Source organism: Brassica napus, chromosome A9 (genome assembly GCF_020379485.1).
Source record: "Brassica napus cultivar Da-Ae chromosome A9, Da-Ae, whole genome shotgun sequence".
In the NCBI taxonomy this organism is placed as follows: domain Eukaryota; kingdom Viridiplantae; phylum Streptophyta; class Magnoliopsida; order Brassicales; family Brassicaceae; genus Brassica; species Brassica napus.
The window spans coordinates 19,208,978-19,226,374 of NC_063442.1; the positions used below are offsets into that span (position 1 = coordinate 19,208,978).

At 42.7% G+C, this 17,397-nt stretch overlaps 2 protein-coding genes across 3 annotated transcripts; both read right to left on the reverse strand.

The window, feature by feature from the left end:
• Nucleotides 1-69: 69 nt before the first annotated feature.
• LOC106359694 (subtilisin-like protease SBT3.8) lies at nucleotides 70-4,692 on the reverse strand. Its single transcript, XM_013799348.3, has 10 exons — nucleotides 3,191-4,692; nucleotides 3,004-3,095; nucleotides 2,812-2,909; nucleotides 2,513-2,668; nucleotides 1,767-2,428; nucleotides 1,608-1,696; nucleotides 1,274-1,522; nucleotides 1,071-1,185; nucleotides 797-989; nucleotides 70-698 (listed from the first exon to the last, which is right to left on the reverse strand). The coding sequence occupies exons 1-10, from the start codon at nucleotides 3,305-3,307 to the stop codon at nucleotides 127-129; spliced, it is 2,343 nt and encodes a 780-aa protein (XP_013654802.3). The 5' UTR covers nucleotides 3,308-4,692; the 3' UTR covers nucleotides 70-126.
• A 416-nt stretch (nucleotides 4,693-5,108) lies between these two features.
• LOC106360940 (molybdopterin synthase sulfur carrier subunit) lies at nucleotides 5,109-5,904 on the reverse strand. Of its 2 annotated transcripts, XM_048740859.1 has the most exons (3): nucleotides 5,750-5,890; nucleotides 5,620-5,661; nucleotides 5,109-5,538 (listed from the first exon to the last, which is right to left on the reverse strand). In XM_048740859.1, the coding sequence occupies exons 2-3, from the start codon at nucleotides 5,650-5,652 to the stop codon at nucleotides 5,197-5,199; spliced, it is 375 nt and encodes a 124-aa protein (XP_048596816.1). In that variant the 5' UTR covers nucleotides 5,653-5,661; nucleotides 5,750-5,890; the 3' UTR covers nucleotides 5,109-5,196. The 2 variants fall into 2 exon arrangements, with proteins under 2 accessions (XP_048596816.1, XP_013656074.2); XM_013800620.3 differs by lacking the exon at nucleotides 5,620-5,661 and having other exon boundaries at nucleotides 5,750-5,904.
• Between the last annotated feature and the right edge of the window lie 11,493 nt (nucleotides 5,905-17,397).

Genomic DNA, 17,397 nt, shown 5'->3' on the forward strand with positions numbered 1-17,397 from the left:
GGAGATCCAATAGGCAATAATACTGTATATATTTTTTATTAAAAACTGGGGATTAGAGAACACAGCAGAAACTTCCATCATTATCAATTATTCAACTTTGGGGAATAATAGTTACTAGAGAGAAGTTCAATTCTCATCATAGTAATTCTGCATAATCTGGGTTCTCACAGACAAAGGAATTGTAGCGTTATGCACATAGTCACTCCAAGTCAAGCTTCCAAAGTAATAGCCTGTGTTGGTTTTGTGTGTGGTCGAGACTCTCACTTTGAAAGAGACCTTTTTGTTGGTTGAGTTGAACACTAGCGTTTCTGGTGTCACAGTCACTTGAACTCCCAACGGTGGCTCAACCGCTACTTTATAGACCGAATCGACTGGTCCAACATTAGTGAGGGTTCTGGTGAGAGTAACTTCTTCTTTGAGGTTTGGGATTGTGATGGAAGGCAAGTTGAAATCAAGTACGGAAGGTATGGGATTCGAGCACACTGTTCCTTTACCGACAAGCTGAGAGATTGATGACTCGTTATAACCAACAGTGCACATGTAGAGAACATAGTCTTCGATGCCCAAGTCATATACAAGACCTGGTTTTGCTGCTTTCTCTGGATTCACAAGACCTCCACCATAGTCGAACGGATCAGCTAGCTTCCGGGGTGACCCTTCTGCAAAAATCCGCTCTCCAGATGGATCTGTTCTCCAAGCTGCAGAGTTATTACAACACATTTGTCAGAAGAATAAATATGTTCTTAAAAGAGTTGACTCTATTAGTTGTCTTATCTTTTCCAAAGAAGGCAAGAACCTGTAGTGACAATGGCTGATCTAATGGCAGCAGGAGACCAATCACGGTGTGTAGCTTTGAGAAGTGCAACAACACCTGAAATGGCAGGAGCCGCCATTGATGTTCCGGACAGCATAATGAATCCTCGGTCGTTGAAAGTGGTGTTAGTGTTTGTAGCTGCTAGTATGCTCACTCCTGGTGCTGCTATATCTGGCTGCATTGCCACACATGCATCATCATATGTGATTAAAAGCATCTTGAGACAGACAAGTTATGTGCACGGATTCTGACGTACTTTAAGGATCGCAGGGGCAATTGAATTAGGTCCTCTTGATGAGAACTCTGCCACCTTCGTACCAACTGGTTGTCCAATGAGTGTTTTAGAAGGATGTATCTTCACAACAGGCGATCTGCAAACCACAACATGCACATTATCAGTAATACAAGAACCAGAGTTTGATCACATTCTTCTCTCAAAGTTCATGTTTACATACATACCCAGTGGAACGTATGTAGAGAAGTATATTTGTCCCCAGCTCGTAGTCAACAGCAACGCAAGGGAAATCATCAAGACATGGGGAGAGAGTATCTCCTGGGTTTCTTGCGATAATAACTCCAACACCACCAGCATTCTTCACATAACTTGCAGCGCTTAATACAGCCCCGGAACGTTTTGCTGTTGTGAAGCACAACACGACCTTTCCCCGCATTGTACTATTAGAATTGATGTCGAGAAACTCACAGGTACTAAGTTACAAGAACAAGCACAAGTAAACTTAGAGAATATTTTTTTTGTGAACAAGAAACTAAAGATTTATTAGTATTTATTTACCCAGAAAAACTTTCGTTGCTGTTCCCTGGATTCTCTGGGTAAACCAAGCCAGTGAAACCAAGTTCTGGACCTGTGTACATTGCTTGACCCTGAGAAAGAACTCCGAATAAATAGACGTTACGTTGTAAAAACGTCTAATAGGGTATATAATGTTGTTACCAATATGACTTTATTGTTCCCAAGTGTAAGAGGTGTGGGGAAGGACCGGTCTAAAGTAGTTGCAGCCACTGTCAAGATCCAAGGGGCCGCGTTTCCCACAGTCTGAGCAGCTGGGCCAGAGTTACCACCTGAACAAACAACTGTGATACCCTTTAAAACGGCATGGAATGCCCCTGTAGCTATCGCATCTCGAACATCAGTTTCTGGGAAGTAAGGAACTCGATAGCCAAGAGAGAGGGACAAAACATCGACACCATCATGTATAGCTTCATCCATAGCTTTCAAGATGTCAGCTGAATAACAACCAGAATCGTCCCAACAAGCCTTGTACATTGCTATTCGAGCACGAGGGGCCCCGCCTCTCACCGTCCCTCCGGCTAAGCCCTTGTAGCTTATGCCGGGCAAGACCGAACCACCTGCTATGGTGGCGACATGTGTGCCATGACCATCATAGTCTCTAGGGGAAATAAAGTCTAGTGATTCTGTCTCGTTGAAGCTTTCGTTGTCCGCAAGAAACGCATTGATGAAATATTTGGCTCCTATGAGCTTTTTGTTGCAGTGAGAGGAGTTGAAATCCTCTCCTGATTCACAGCCTCCTTTCCAGTGTTTTGGCACCGGTCCAATACCATTGTCGTTAAAGACTTCAGATTCTGGCCATACTCCTGCACAATCAGAATATGTTTTTTTTTTAATTGATTATTCAGAAGCAACAGGACATGTATGTACAAATAAATTAACACTCCAACCTGTGTCCACAACGCCAATGATAACTTCTTCACCCATATTACTGTCATTTAGAAGATTTTTCGGAGTGGCGGCTGAAAGTCCTAAGTAGTCCCACGTACGAGTTGTTGTCAGTTCGTAGAAACTATCAGGTGTGACGTGAACCACCTCAGGTAAATCTGTTGTCACATAACATTAGCAGTGAGGAACATTTCAGATGTGTGTGATGAGAAAAATGAAGATGAAATGTAAATGTATGATGTAGGTGTTTGTTTACAAGAAAGCCAAGAAAATATATGAGACTTGAGACATGATATGATACCTGCTATTTGCTTGGCTTGGGACTTGGTAAGCTTGGCTGCAAAACCTGAGAAGCCATGTCGGTAACTGTACACCATAGAATCATGAGCATCCTCTTTACTGTAATCATGGGAACAAACACAAAACTCTAGAAATCTGAGTAACAGTTTGAGGCATTAATATAAACTTGGGAAGAGAAACTAGTCTCACATACCTTCCAAGAAGAGACCACAACATCTGATGATGAGAATCTGTGACAAACTCAGGATCATCATGCTGCTTCTCACCCAAATACACTATATGAACCTATTATAGTTTACAACAACAGAACCAACTTTGTTAGTCTACTGGTGTCTGCTTATGTTACTGGTCAAAAAATAATAATAATCATTGTCTAGTACCTTTCTGTCCGCACCAGCTCTTGCCCCGAGACTGCTCTGCCCATTGAGAATTATTAGCAGAGTTAGCACCACAAAAATTCTGTAATTCTTCATTCCAAGCATAAAAAGGAGTTCCATTTCAAACCTCAAGCCACAAAGAAAGAGAAAGAGATGAAATGTAATTGGAGACTAATATCGAGAACTCCCAAACATTTATAGAGATGGCTGCTCTCAAGAAGAGTTTGACCAAGAATGATTCTGCTCTACTTCTTGGAACTGTTCTAACTTTTGATTGTTTGAATCTCTTATTTTACATCAATTGTAGAACAAAAAAGCGCAGACACACAAAATCTAAAGAATATGTCAAGCTGTGTGTCTTAGTCAACTAAATTATAGTTTATTTTGCAAAGAATGGAGCAACAAAAAACAGGGAAATGAACATATCTCAACGAAGTGCAGTTGGTAACTACAACAAGCGAATAGATGGTGCAAAGACATCTTGCTTGACCATAAACTCAGGTGTCCATGCTCTGTCAAGCTTGCTTTGATGCTCTTGAGGGTGGGTGCACGTAAGCAAGCGTTTTGACCAAAGAAACGGCTAACTGTTTAGTTTCAGAATTTTAAATGCTGATTCCTTTGTTCTATAGAAATCAGAAGAAGTCTAATATGACTTCGAGAAAACAAATAAAATATCTTTTATTTTCTTAATATTGTAAATTACATGTTTGAAGTAATTTTAGCGGAAAGTACTCTAGTGCTGTTCTATTTGACCAGTTCTATTTTGAGTTAATTACATGCAACTAAACCCAACACACTTGCTTAGTACACCTGGTAACTATGCATATGACATAGTTATGGGCGACCTTACCCTTTTTGTATAAAAGATGATGGTGTAAAATAAGGCTGCCAGAATTAGTACCACAAGAACTGATATTCTTTAATTTTTCATTCCAAACAGGAAAAGAAGTCTCATTTGTTAATTCAAGCAACAAATAAAGAAATGTAAAATACTTGGACAATGTTCATATCGATGTCTACTCAAGAAGATTTTGACACCAAGAGCGTTTTTACTTCTTGGAATTGTTCTTACTTTTGATTGTTTGAATCCGTTATTTTACATCATAGTTAGACGCAGTAAAGCACAATTACAAAAAATCAAAAGAAAATGTCAAGATGTGTGGATTAATTCCTTTGGTGTCTTGTCTGGTTCATCTACTTAACATCATTGATTAATTCCTTTGGTGTCTTGTAATATATATCTCAAATCCTAATGTGTGATATAAAGTGATCCTACCCTGCAAGTGTTTAATACAATTAGACTCCTCTGTACAATGTACAATTAGACTCCTCTGTACAACGTATGATGCAAGTGTTCTCGCTTTCATACCTCCTGCCGTTTATTTCTCTATCCCGGAACGGTACCAAAGCTTACATGATCAGGGAAAATAACCAGTTCCATATGTTTGGTCGTTGAGAACCAGGCAATAGATCACAATCTCTTAAAGATGCACTGAAGCTTTATATCTCTCACCGAGGAGTGTTAAACACCAATAACAGGTGCAAGAAATCGATGTTCTTTGCATAGAATATGTAATAGCGCAAACTGCAGAAACTTTTAAGGGGAAAATAGCTTCCTTTCTAATATATACAAGCGTCCAACTAAAATAGCTTCTCTTGTCTCATACATTTTCATTTTCTTGTATACAAAAGGTTCGTTTCTTTTACCTGATTGGTGGAACAAAGAACAAAATCGAAAAGAAATGTATTTGGCTGCTGAGTTATGATAATGTGGCTGCTTTTTTGCCAAAATCAACACAGAGACTACAAAATCAATACACAGAAGAAGTCATGATTGTAGGAGAAACAGAGCAAACTGGAACTACTGTAACCTTTTTCTCATCAAAAGAAAGATTTTTTTTCAAGTAACGAGTTTTTCAAGTCTTTTAACTGTTACATTTATGATTTTATTGCCAATGAAAATACAAAAACCCAAAGTTAAGAGGATTTAGTTACAAGTAAAAAAGGCATTAGCCACCACTTATTGGAGGTATGATGGCTAACTCATCTCGGTGTTTAACAATGGCCGAATCAGTTGTATATTCCTCGTTCAAAGCAAGAACCACGCAGCTGCGTACCTCTTCCAACTTTGGATACTTGATGACCAACTCGTCCATACATTTCTTTGTTGTACTACCCGATGGCATCTTCAGTTTTAGATCAGGCACACCCGTGAGCTCACGCGCTCTGGCGAATAACAATACTTTGATCTCGATTGATGAAACTTCATCGTTTACAATCTTTGAAACCTCTTTCTTAGCTGCTTGTCCTGTAACGTCCATGGCCAAAAGGGAAGATCCCGACCAAAGCACCTGACAAAAAGAAAACACACACAAGGATTAACAGTGGTTGAGTCCTAAACAGAAGGAGAAGAGAAGTAGAAAGTCTCCAACTTTGATCCACGCTCCAGTTCGATTTCCACGCATCGGAGTTGCCTTAACAAGAAACCTTTCTTTCGTTGATTTCAGATATCATCGCTTTTAATTTCTGAATGTAATAAGTTCTCTGGATATAAAGAGTTACCGGGGGTTGATCAAGCGAAACCGTGAGATTCGATCGACGGAGGCAGCGTGTCGATTTCAGCGGAATCGCAATCCGGCGGTGAGAAACAAACCACGAGGTGAGGTGATGTTGTTTGGTCAGCGTCGACAAGTTTCTTTGGTTTATGTCCAAACATCAACGACCCACCCCCCATGAACCACGTCATCTCAAGATGTTTAAATTACTGAACTGCCCCTCGTTCCAGTGAGAGATGATGGTTTAACCTGAACTCGATCCGAATTTTTCAACTAATATCATACTGAACAGTAAATAAAAATAAATCAAACCAAAACCGAATCGGCTTTTATAGATTTTTTTCCCATCTGGTTTCATTAAAAACTTTGAAGGATACAAAGGTGAATTACAGAGCCAACAGAACAATAGGAACATCCTCGGAAGCTAAGCCCATACAGAGAAACAAGTACCCAAACAACGGGCTGCATACTAACATCATGAACTTAAATTAAAAATTTACACTCCTTTTGAGAAACCCATAAGCAAACTACCATAGATAAAGAACAGAGACTTAATAGTCTATGATTAGCTGAAATTCTTGCAACGCAAAACATATGACAACTTCAATCAGAGCAGAAACCTCATCTGAACCACCTGTTCACGATGACAACAACCGAACCTCTTCGACGAACTCAAGACAACAACCAGGATGAAACAACACCCACCGAGCACTTAACTCAACCGCACCATAAGCTGGAAGCCTCCATACCTCAACCTCTTTATATTGCTTCGACCAAACAAAGCCACGAGGAAGACAAAGACCAAAGGAAGACCCAGAAAAAAAACAATAGTTCAAAAGGCGGGAGACAGTCTCCTTCAAACCTCAGAGACTAATAGATGTTCAGAAACAACCTATTTTTCAAGAACCATAACTTACAACTGCTCACGACGCATCACCACGTTACTGCAACACCGTTGCCGAATCAAAAACCAACTAAGACAAGCTCAAAAATCATGAGAGATTAACAGGATTTTAATCCCTTGGCCGGAGGTACACACAGCAGATGGAGGGACAACAGAACGGAACTGAAGAGCTCTCACAACTACTGTGGACAACACACGGCCGGATCTGGAACCCTAAAAAAGCAGATCTGAAAACTAGAACAAATCTGCAAAATCAAGAAACCCAGATCTACAAAGGAATTAATAACAAATCTGCATACAGACCACAGATCTGTCATCAAAAAGCCTTAATAGAGGTTAACAATAGCATATACATGCCATCATGAACCAACAAGAGAACACACAAAAGGAGATGCAAGTTTGAGTAAAAAGGAACGACAACAACTAACGAGTAGAAAGAGACAGACTGCTCCGACGGCGACGCTGAGGACGCGCCACCGCCGGAATCACCACGATTCAACCGGAGGAGAAAATAAACTTAAGAGAGAAGGGAGAGAAAAGGAGCTTTGTCTTTCAATTTATCTAAACTTGATTCTATAAATTTCTGAATAGCTTTTTTCATTATATCTAAAAAATCAAAACTAAATGGAGAACCGAAGATATGTAGCAGTGGGTGGGAAAAAATTCTGAAAATCTAAACAAAATCGACCCAAAAAATATATTTGATTTAAATAAATTCTGCCATAAATATACAAATGAGTCTTAAGGTATTTGATTTTAGGGTTCTACCCAAATGAATAGCCAAAAAAACAAAATTTCAAAATCAAAAAGAAAATTTTCAAAAATTTAAAAAGAAAATTTGAACCAATCCCGAATAAGTATTTAAAATACTTAAGAATGTACGTAAAATAAGTATTTATTAATAATTAACTCTGATACTTAGGGTCTTACTGGTGTAACCGCAGCGATTGCGGCTGCGGGAGTTTGCGGATGAGGGAGATTGCGGTTTTAAACGGTTTTAAGAGATTGTACGACTGGTACTGCGGTTAGAAATTGATGCATTTACGGGATATTTATGACTGATTAACCACCAAATAAAATAACGGCTAAATAATAAATTAACAATATTTGCATTTTATATAATTATTAAAATATCAAACATCATAATATTATGGTAAATATAAAAATTATATCTTTAAAATTTTATAAAATGCAAATATTGTTAATTTATGGCGATAGAGCCGTTAAGGCGACTATAATTTAATTTCTCTTTTTGTTTCAATTCTGATTCTTCTTCTTCATCACTTTCACTACTGCCTTGAGATTTCTTGATCATTGAGCTTAAGATGTCTTCATTGTTCAGTTTTTCTCGCCCGACGACTACCATCGACGATCTCGAGGATCTCTACACGGTGTACGGATTTGACCGCACCATCGTGCTTGACTTGGCTTATGCGTCTGAGACTCCCGAAACCGTCCGAGGGGGATATTGCGGAGCCTATCTCCCATTTTCCAGTCTTGTGGACTTACTTTCCCGATTTTGGAGCCTGCCCTTGAGATTTTGGCGGAGCTTGGTTCATCGTTTACTCAAATCCTCCCAAATTTTCTTAGGCATCTCGTAGCGTTCTTGGTTAGAGCTAGGGAGGAAGGTCTTTCCTTTGGTCTTAGTGAGTTCCGACACCTTGTTCTGGTGAAGCAAACCAAGCAGAATCCTGGTACCGTCCTCGTGTCTCCGCGCCCGGGTCGCCATGTCATTGAGGACGTCCCCTATCGCGATGAGAAGTGGCGCATTCAGTTTTTTTGTTTTTAAGGTGGATTGAGCGTATGTGGGTAACTTCGATTTTTCTCGAGTTCCCCCGAATTAGGCTGAGAATATAGGTTAGTCATTTCTTGATCTGAATGTCAATTTTTTTCTTTGGGGAATTGGTGACTCAATTTATTTCGTTTCTCTTTAATTGTTTCAGCTCCTTCTCGAAGTTCTTTGATGTCAGACGAGATTCGTGGTTTGATCGGAGTCCTTCGGAGAGGCCGTTCGAACTGGTCATCGCTTGATCGGACCCGGATCCGAGCTGCTTTTGCCATGCTAGAAGAGACTAATAGGGCAGCATCAGTTGTAGTGGGTGCTGAGGACGAGACGGAACATTCTCAGGAATTCGTTGCGACTCCTTCTGTTCAAGCTCAGTCTATTGATCGATTGGTTAGGCAGCACGTGAGGAGGTCGTCGTTTTGTGCTTCTGGGGCGGCAACGAGGAGCCGAGCTTCTGATAGACCTCCTTTGACCTCGATTCGAGACTCCGACATGAAGGTGCTTCCGAGGAGAGGCTGTAGAAACCCGTTAAAAAAAAAAAAAAAAAAAAAGTATTATTATTTAGTGGTCGTGCCGCGGGCAATGGATGGTCAAAGAATTGATCATGGGTGAACCATAAGCTGCTGGACCATGGTTAGAAAAGTGTTAGATTGATCAGAAGGATGTTTTGGAAGCATAACATTTTTGGAAGCACGACGGTTTAGAAGCTCGACGTTTCAGAAACCCGTCATTTCTTAGCCACTAAGTTTTCCGCAAAACTTAATGGCTATCACCCGAATATCATTTGGAAGATATTATAAGTTGGAAGCAGGACGGGAGTTAAGCAGGACAGGAAGTAAGCACGACGGGATCGAAGCACGACGGGAAAACCCGAAGTTTGGCGAAAACCCTAATTTTGGTATTATCGATTTTTCGAGGAAGCCGGAGGCTCGAGAAATATTTTCCATCAAGGTCAGGATTCACTTGGAGTTTATTAAAAATATTCATCTCATCAGAACGGGCGTAGAAAAATATTCGGGATTGATCGCGGGACGAAAATTCATCGGAAGGGTCGAAATCAGTCGAATGGACCGAGAAGCTCGAGCTGGCCTTATCTATGAGATAAGGACGTGATGTAACCTGCCTGGCATGGTATGTGGCAAGGGAAGCAGGAGGTGTTGAAGCCCAGGAGAGCACAGCATGCTGATTGACACCCAGAAGCACGAGGTACCGCGAAACCTGCGATCGGAGCATGCTGAGCGACATGTGTGCGCTGAGTGTCAATCTGGATGAGGTCAGGCCGTGGATCAGACATCTGGAGGGCATGGTGTCACTCTTAATGATGTCCTGGTCATGCCATCAGACATGTGGAGCACGAGGTGCCGCGACGCATGCGTCCGGAGCCATGCGAGGCGACACACGGGCTGCCACACGGCTTGTTCTGATTGGTTGCTGCATCCTATATAAACCCCACGACCCCAGCTCATTTTAAACCATCCAGCACACCTGAAACTCAGAGAAAAACGTGAGAGAGAAAGCTAGAGAAAGAAAGTTCGAGTTTCGATCGTTTTCGAGTCTTTTCGGCAGTTATCGAGAACAGTTATTCTACTCGATTCGAGTCTACATCTAAGAGAGGTTCTGCTCGACTCAAGATCAGTTCAGAAGTGGGTCTACTTGTGAAGGTCAAGAAAGGGTTCGGAACGCAGAAGACGGATTCGGGGTCAAGGCCACGGTCAACCAAAAACTGTGAGTTATAATCAATTGATTGCTGAGTTGTTTTTATGCAGGGTCCCGTTACTTGGAAGTTGGATCATGGCAGGAGGCCAGGTCTAACTGAGTAACGGTTTGAGTAGTTAATAATTGAGGTTATGTTGTTTAAGTTGATAGCATGCTTAGTTATTGCTTGAGAACCGTAGTAGCATGCTAATGGTTAGGTTGATTGGTTAGTTAGCGAATGCAGAATGCTTAGATGATATCGCTAAGTTGTGGATAGTTAGGTATTCTGGAATTAGTCTTTATGCTAGATTCTGGAATGTGGTTGATTGTGTTGTGATTATTACTTGAAACCTTGTGTTATTTTTACCGGGTTTAGTATTAATCGTATATTGGCCGATAGCATTTGTGTAACCCACAATGCTAGGCATATTGGGGTGAGTTAGTGTTCCTTCAGACCTCGTACCCGGCGGGTTCAAGGAAACCCCTTATTCGCTGGATCGGGAAGACTCAGACGAACGGTGTCATGTACTATGGCTGAGTATTACACGACGGTGTAATGGGACAGTGACCCGAAGGACTGTGGGCTGTCGCGCGGTGACCCGAAGGACTGTGGGCCGCGGTCGGTTGAAAGTTCCTTCTTCCGGCCTTTGTGGTAGGGAGATAGGATATTGCCGATAGTGAAGGAGGAACCTAACGTCACCAGGGCCCGAGTTTGTTATATATATTATATCGTGTTTTGGGTTGTTAAACCCTGGTTTAAATCGAGTTTGAGTTTGGTGATAAGCTAGTAATTAGCGTAATGCTAGTTATCTTGCTATGGTTTACCGCTGCGTATTTTGAATATTGCTTATTGTTATTAAATTGTGTTGTTAGGTGAACCTCTCGCTTTAGATTGTTTGGGGTGGGATAGCGAGGGGTTGTATTTGTTAGTGGGGGATTGTAACTCGCTGAGTAATGCTAGATTACTCACTCCTCACTCGTTGTTGTTTTCAGGTGACCAGTAGTGAGCTCGTAGAAAGCGCGGGAGGCTAGGCTGGCTGGTGTAGATTTGCATCTTTTTGCTTAAGACGCTTTCAGACTATAAGTATGTACTTTCGCTTTCTTGGCATGCCACCACTTGTATAATATTTTGTGTATTGTAAACCAGATATTATATAAGATAAATAAAGCGAATGTTTTGTGAAACTGCCTTGTTGTTCTGATATTAGCTTGTCCGAGCTAACACAACGTCAGATTGGAGTACGGGTTGAGAAGCCTTAGGCTTTGGTCTGACGGGACGTGTTAGTGGGCGGCCTGGCCTAGTTACAAATTGCACTTTTTGTAACTTTGGCTGGATTGCCCGTTAACCCGTCTTGTAGCGCTCCTGAGCCTTGGTAGACGGTCGGGCCGTCGGTCATGTTCTTGTTTGATTGTTGGCCGGTGGTTTGACCTATGCCTAGAACGGTTCGGGGGTGTTACAGAGGTGGTATCAGAGCATGGTTTCGTCCATGCGTGACACAAGTGCTTTTTTTAACGGTTTTATCGAGTCAAAGGAGTCGCAAAAAGATGATTAGGAAACCAGCCGCTTCCCGTGGTAGGAATATGACTTACCCTTTTTATTGTGTGCAGATGGCTAATCGCGGGACAGGTGATGATGGACGAGGTCGGATATGGGGAGAGGGTATGGATTGGACAGGCGGAGGATTGGGTCACAGATCAGATCAGGATAATGGAAATGGCATTAGTGAGATGTTTGGACACGATAGGAGCCCTCTGCAGAGAACAAGATCTTTTCCTGTTTACGGTAACATGACTAGAGTGAGAGAAGACAGTATGGCGAGTATTGGCCCAAGTCGTAATTGGGACCAGAGACATCAACATGATCAATCCGCTCAATCAAACCCAAGGCCAGATCAGAACCGTGCCACCGAAAGACCACAAGATCATGGAACCGAAAACACCTTGAAGCTTTTACATGACGTGATGACCGAGGCACTTGGTAACCAAGGCAGGCGTACTCAACCCCCTGAAGTTTCCAAGCTATTATCTACCATGAAGAACATTGGATCCTACAAGTTCAAAGGAGGATCCGATCCTATTGAGGCCGACAAGTGGATTACTATGATGGAGAAGAATTTTGAAGCCATGGAGTGCCCGGAGGAGTATAAGAAGAAGATCGCTGTGTACTACTTGGAAGGCGACGCCACAGGATGGTGGGACAGCATAGACAGACAGCGTGGACACAACATCACATCATGGGAGTCGTTCAAGGGAGAGTTTGAGAGGAAATACTTTCCTCCAGAAGCAAAGCATCGATTGGAGCGCCAGTTCATGAACCTTGTTCAAGGAGATAGGCCAGTGAGGAGTTACGAATCTGAGTTCACAAGGTTGAGGCGACATGTCTTTGATGGGCGTGAAGATGAAGCAACTATGATCCGTAACTTTATGTACGGATTGAAGCCGGAGCTTGGAAGTCGTTTAGCTGGAAGCAACTTTAGCAGCTTATCTGAGCTAGTGGAAAAAGCTGTTAATGTTGAAACTGTATTGGAGGCTGAAAGGAAGACCTTACCACATTCTGGTGGACACACCAAGTTTAGCCAAGGAGAAAGGCCAAATTTCAACAAGGGTCCAAGATCTTACAAAGGAAAAGGGCGAGGATTTGGAGGCCAAGCCAACAATCGTGGTAACACTGTGGTGTGTTACATATGTGATCAACCGGGACATATTTCTAAGTTTTGTCCCAACAGACAACGGAGTAACCAGCAGGGTTATTCATCTATAAGGATGGAAGATGTTACTTGTTTCTCTTGCGGTATGAAGGGCCATTATGCATCGTCATGTCCAAACAAGCCAATCCCTGCGACCCCTCTCGCAATCCGAGCTCCTCCTAGCCGTCCAGCTATTGAGCCAGCACCAAAGAAGCAAAACCTAGGAGGTAGAGTTTATGCCTTAGGTGTAGAAAACCCAGACAATGCAGGACCGTCAAGCGGTCCCATCACAGGTATTGTGGGTGCTTAACCTCCTCTTTTTATTGAATGGAAATTTAGTTGCTGGAATCTAGTTAGTATGCTGGTTAGGTATAGATTGCTTGATCGCTAGGTTGCGCGTTTAGAAATTTAGGATGATGATTGATGGTTGTGAGAATTTTGATTAGTATTTTTGTGATTAAGATATTGTTGATTGGATTACTGTGGCAGGAACCATACATGTTGCTGGTAAACCCACACATGTATTGTTCGACTCGGGGGCAACACATAGTTTTGTGACCCCTGAAGTAGCTGCCCGGTTTTGGGATTGTTTTGTGGTTGACAGGATAAACGTGGCCGTCTTGACCCCCGCAGACCGAACCCTTCAAGCAAATCAGTGTATCAAGAATGTTCCATTGGTCATTCAAGGCAAAGAGTTTGTGGCAGATCTGTTAGTCGTGCCTTTAAAAGGGTACGAGGTAATCCTTGGAATGGATTGGTTATCGAGCTACGGAGTTCAGATCGACTGTGGAAAGGGAAGGTTGTTGTTCGGCAGAGGTAAACGACCAGAGATGGTATACTATGGAATCAGTCCTAGTATGACCGTGTCTTTAGTAGCAGCGATGAGAGTACAAGATTTGTTTCAAGACGGGGATGTATATTTGGTGACCTTATCGGTTAGTGGAGGAGCCACTAATGATGAAGTTAAGGTCGAAGACATAGAAGTGGTCCAAGAGTTTGAGGATATCTTTGCACCACTAAAGGAATTACCTCCACCTCGGAGTAATCCCTTTACCATTACTTTGGAGCCTGAAGCAAAACCTATAGCTAAGGCACCATATCGGATGGCACCTGCGGAATTAGCCGAGCTAAAGAAACAATTGGAAGATCTATTGGAAAAGGGATTCATCCGGTCGAGCTCTTCACCTTGGGGAGCTCCTGTGTTATTTGTGAAGAAGAAGGATGGAAGCATGAGGTTGTGTATCGATTATCGTGGTATCAACAACATCACGATAAAAGATAAGTATCCTCTTCCGAGGATAGACGAGTTGTTAGACCAACTAAAGGGAGCTAGTTGGTTTTCGAAGATTGATTTGGCATCAGGGTATCACCAAATTCCTATTGCCAAGTCAGACATTATGAAGACGGCGTTTCGGACGAGGTATGGGCAGTACGAGTTTGTAGTTATGCCCTTTGGTCTCACAAACGCGCCTGCGGCTTTCATGCGTTTGATGAATGAAGTGTTTCACGACTATCTCGACAAGTTCGTGATCATTTTCATTGATGACATCCTGGTGTACTCGAAAAGTAAGGAAGAGCACAAAGAGCATCTGAGACTGGTTATGGAGAGGTTACGGAATCAGAAGCTATTTGCCAAGTCCAGCAAGTGCTCGTTTTGGAAGAGAGAGATAGGATTTCTGGGTCACATAGTATCAGGAGAGGGCGTGGCTGCTGATCCAGAAAAGGTCCAAGCCATACGAGAATGGCCTCGACCTACCACTGTGACAGAAGTGAGGAGTTTTCTCGGACTTGCGGGCTATTATCGGAAGTTTGTTAAGGACTTTTCCTCCATTGCAAAGCCTTTAACTAAACTTACCGGTAAAGGAGTTCCTTTCTTATGGGTGGAAGAAACCGAGAAGGCATTCAAGAAGTTGAAGGAAGCTCTCACGACCGCACCTGTGTTAGCTTTGCCCGAGCAAGGTAAACCTTACACGGTTTACACGGATGCTTCACGCGTTGGGTTAGGTTGTGTTCTTATGCAAGATGGGCGAGTCATTGCATATGCTTCACGACAACTACGGAAGCATGAGGATAACTACAGTACACATGACTTGGAGTTAGCGGCCGTGGTGTTCGCTTTGCGAATTTGGAGATCTTACTTGTATGGAGAAGAAGTGGAGGTATACACGGACCATCAAAGTCTTAAATACCTCTTCACTCAGCCAGATCTCAACCTGCGCCAGCGTAGGTGGATGGAGTTTGTGGCAGACTACGACATACGGATTCGCTACCATCCTGGTAAAGCGAATGTTGTTGCGGACGCCTTAAGTCGAAGAAAGTTGGACGCAGATTTAGAGAAAGAAGTGGAGCTATTGAACCAGGAGTTGAAACAAGTGAAGTTGGTCGTTTTGGAAGGGCAGACAAGCGAGCCATTGGGACTTCAAGCGGTGAATCAGGCCAGCTTGATTCAGAGAATTCGAGAAGAACAACTTAAGGATGAGAAGTTACTGAAGATTGTTGAAGAACTCAAAGGACAAGCCGGGCCAAATAATGCGGGATACTACTTGGCGGAGGATGGAACCTTGCTAATTAATGGGAGGATCACGGTTCCTAAAGGACAAGGGCTGAGAGATGAGATACTAAGGATCGCACATCATTCTTTACTTAGTATCCATCCTGGAAGTTCGAAGATGTACCGAGACGTGAGAAGATACTATCATTGGCCGGGCATGAAGAGGTCAGTAGCACAATGGGTTGCTCAGTGTGCAACTTGTCAACAAGTCAAGGTGGAACATCAAGTTCCAGGAGGATTGTTGCAGAGTCTTCCGATACCTCAATGGAAATGGGACTCTATTTCCATGGATTTCATCACCGGATTACCTACTGCTCCAGGTAGATCGAACAACTCGATATGGGTGATTGTGGATAGGTTAACCAAGGTCACACACTTGTTGCCTATGCGGGACACTGATAAAGTTGAAGTTTTGGCCGAGCTGTACATCGACCAAATCGTGAAGTTACATGGTGTACCCTCAGACATCGTCTCAGATCGCGATCCAAGGTTCACGGCATCATTCTGGGAAGCACTACAAGAAGCCTTGGGAACTAAACTGTACAGAAGCACGGCGTTCCATCCAGAAACAGATGGCCAAACGGAAAGGACCATTCGGACCATCGAGGACATGCTGCGGATGTGTATTCTCGATTGGGCAGGAACTTGGGAGAAGCATTTACCGTTGGTTGAGTTCTCGTATAACAACAGTCATCATTCGAGCATAGGGATGTCACCTTATGAAGCATTATACGGAAGGCCATGCAAGACGCCTATGTGTTGGACGGAAGTGGGCGAAAGAAGAATGTTTGGGTCACCTATTGTTCAGGAGACCATGATTAAACTGGAGACGATTCAGGCCAACATGAAGAAGGCTCAAGACCGTCAGAAGAAGTACGCAGACCAGTCAAGAAGAGAAGTAACTTTTGAGATAGGAGATTGGGTCTATTTGAAGGTTACTGCACAGAAAGGGAAGGACAGATTTGGCAAGGTCGGGAAACTTGCGGTCAGGTTCATTGGTCCGTATAAGATCATCGGGAAAGTTGGTGAGGTAGCTTACCGATTGGATCTGCCAGCAGATATGCATCTACATCCAGTATTCCATGTTTCCATGCTTCGGAAACATATACGGGATCCAAGTACTGTTGAGCCCGAGAGAATCGAGGAGTTGGAGACAAACCTTACGTATCCGGAAGGACCAATCAGATTAGGAGAACGGCGTATTCGGAAGCTCAAAAATCGTGAGATTGCTCAAGTACAAGTGTTCTGGGGAAGACAAAACAGGATTCATGTTACTTGGGAGGATGAAGCGAGATTTAAAACCGATCACCCGAAGTTTTTCCGAGAGGACGTTGTAATGGAAGAAGGAGGCCCCTCAGAGCCTTAGAATTCGAGGACGAATTCTGTTAACGGGGGGAGAATGTAGAAACCCGTTAAAAAAAAAAAAAGTATTATTATTTAGTGGTCGTGCCGCGGGCAATGGATGGTCAAAGAATTGATCATGGGTGAACCATAAGCTGCTGGACCATGGTTAGAAAAGTGTTAGATTGATCAGAAGGATGTTTTGGAAGCATAACATTTTTGGAAGCATAACATTTTTGGAAGCACGACGGTTTAGAAGCTCGACGTTTCAGAAACCCGTCATTTCTTAGCCACTAAGTTTTCCGCAAAACTTAATGGCTATCAACCAAATATCATTTGGAAGATATTATAAGTTGGAAGCAGGACGGGAGTTAAGCAGGACAGGAAGTAAGCACGACGGGATCGAAGCACGACGGGAAAACCCGAAGTTTGGCGAAAACCCTAATTTTGGTATTATCGATTTTTCGAGGAAGCCGGAGGCTCGAGAAATATTTTCCATCAAGGTCAGGATTCACTTGGAGTTTATTAAAAATATTCATCTCATCAGAACGGACGTAGAAAAATATTCGGGATTGATCGCGGGACGAAAATTCATCGGAAGGGTCGAAATCAGTCGAATGGACCGAGAAGCTCGAGCTGGCCTTATCTATGAGATAAGGACGTGATGTAACCTGCCTGTCATGGTATGTGG

Bases quoted from the DNA above. Each gene is read 5' to 3' on its own strand.
- LOC106359694 (XM_013799348.3), bottom strand. From the start codon at position 3,307: ATGGAACTCCTTTTTATGCTTGGAATGAAGAATTACAGAATTTTTGTG. The intron at 2,669-2,811 runs GTATCATATCAT...ATGTGACAACAG, and splicing joins CCAAGCCAAGCAAATAGCAG to ATTTACCTGAGGTGGTTCAC. The intron at 699-796 runs GTTCTTGCCTTC...ATAACTCTGCAG, and splicing joins ATCAGCCATTGTCACTACAG to CTTGGAGAACAGATCCATCT.
- LOC106360940 (XM_048740859.1), bottom strand. From the start codon at position 5,652: ATGCGTGGAAATCGAACTGGAGCGTGGATCAAA. The intron at 5,539-5,619 runs GTTGGAGACTTT...TCTTTTTGTCAG, and splicing joins GAACTGGAGCGTGGATCAAA to GTGCTTTGGTCGGGATCTTC.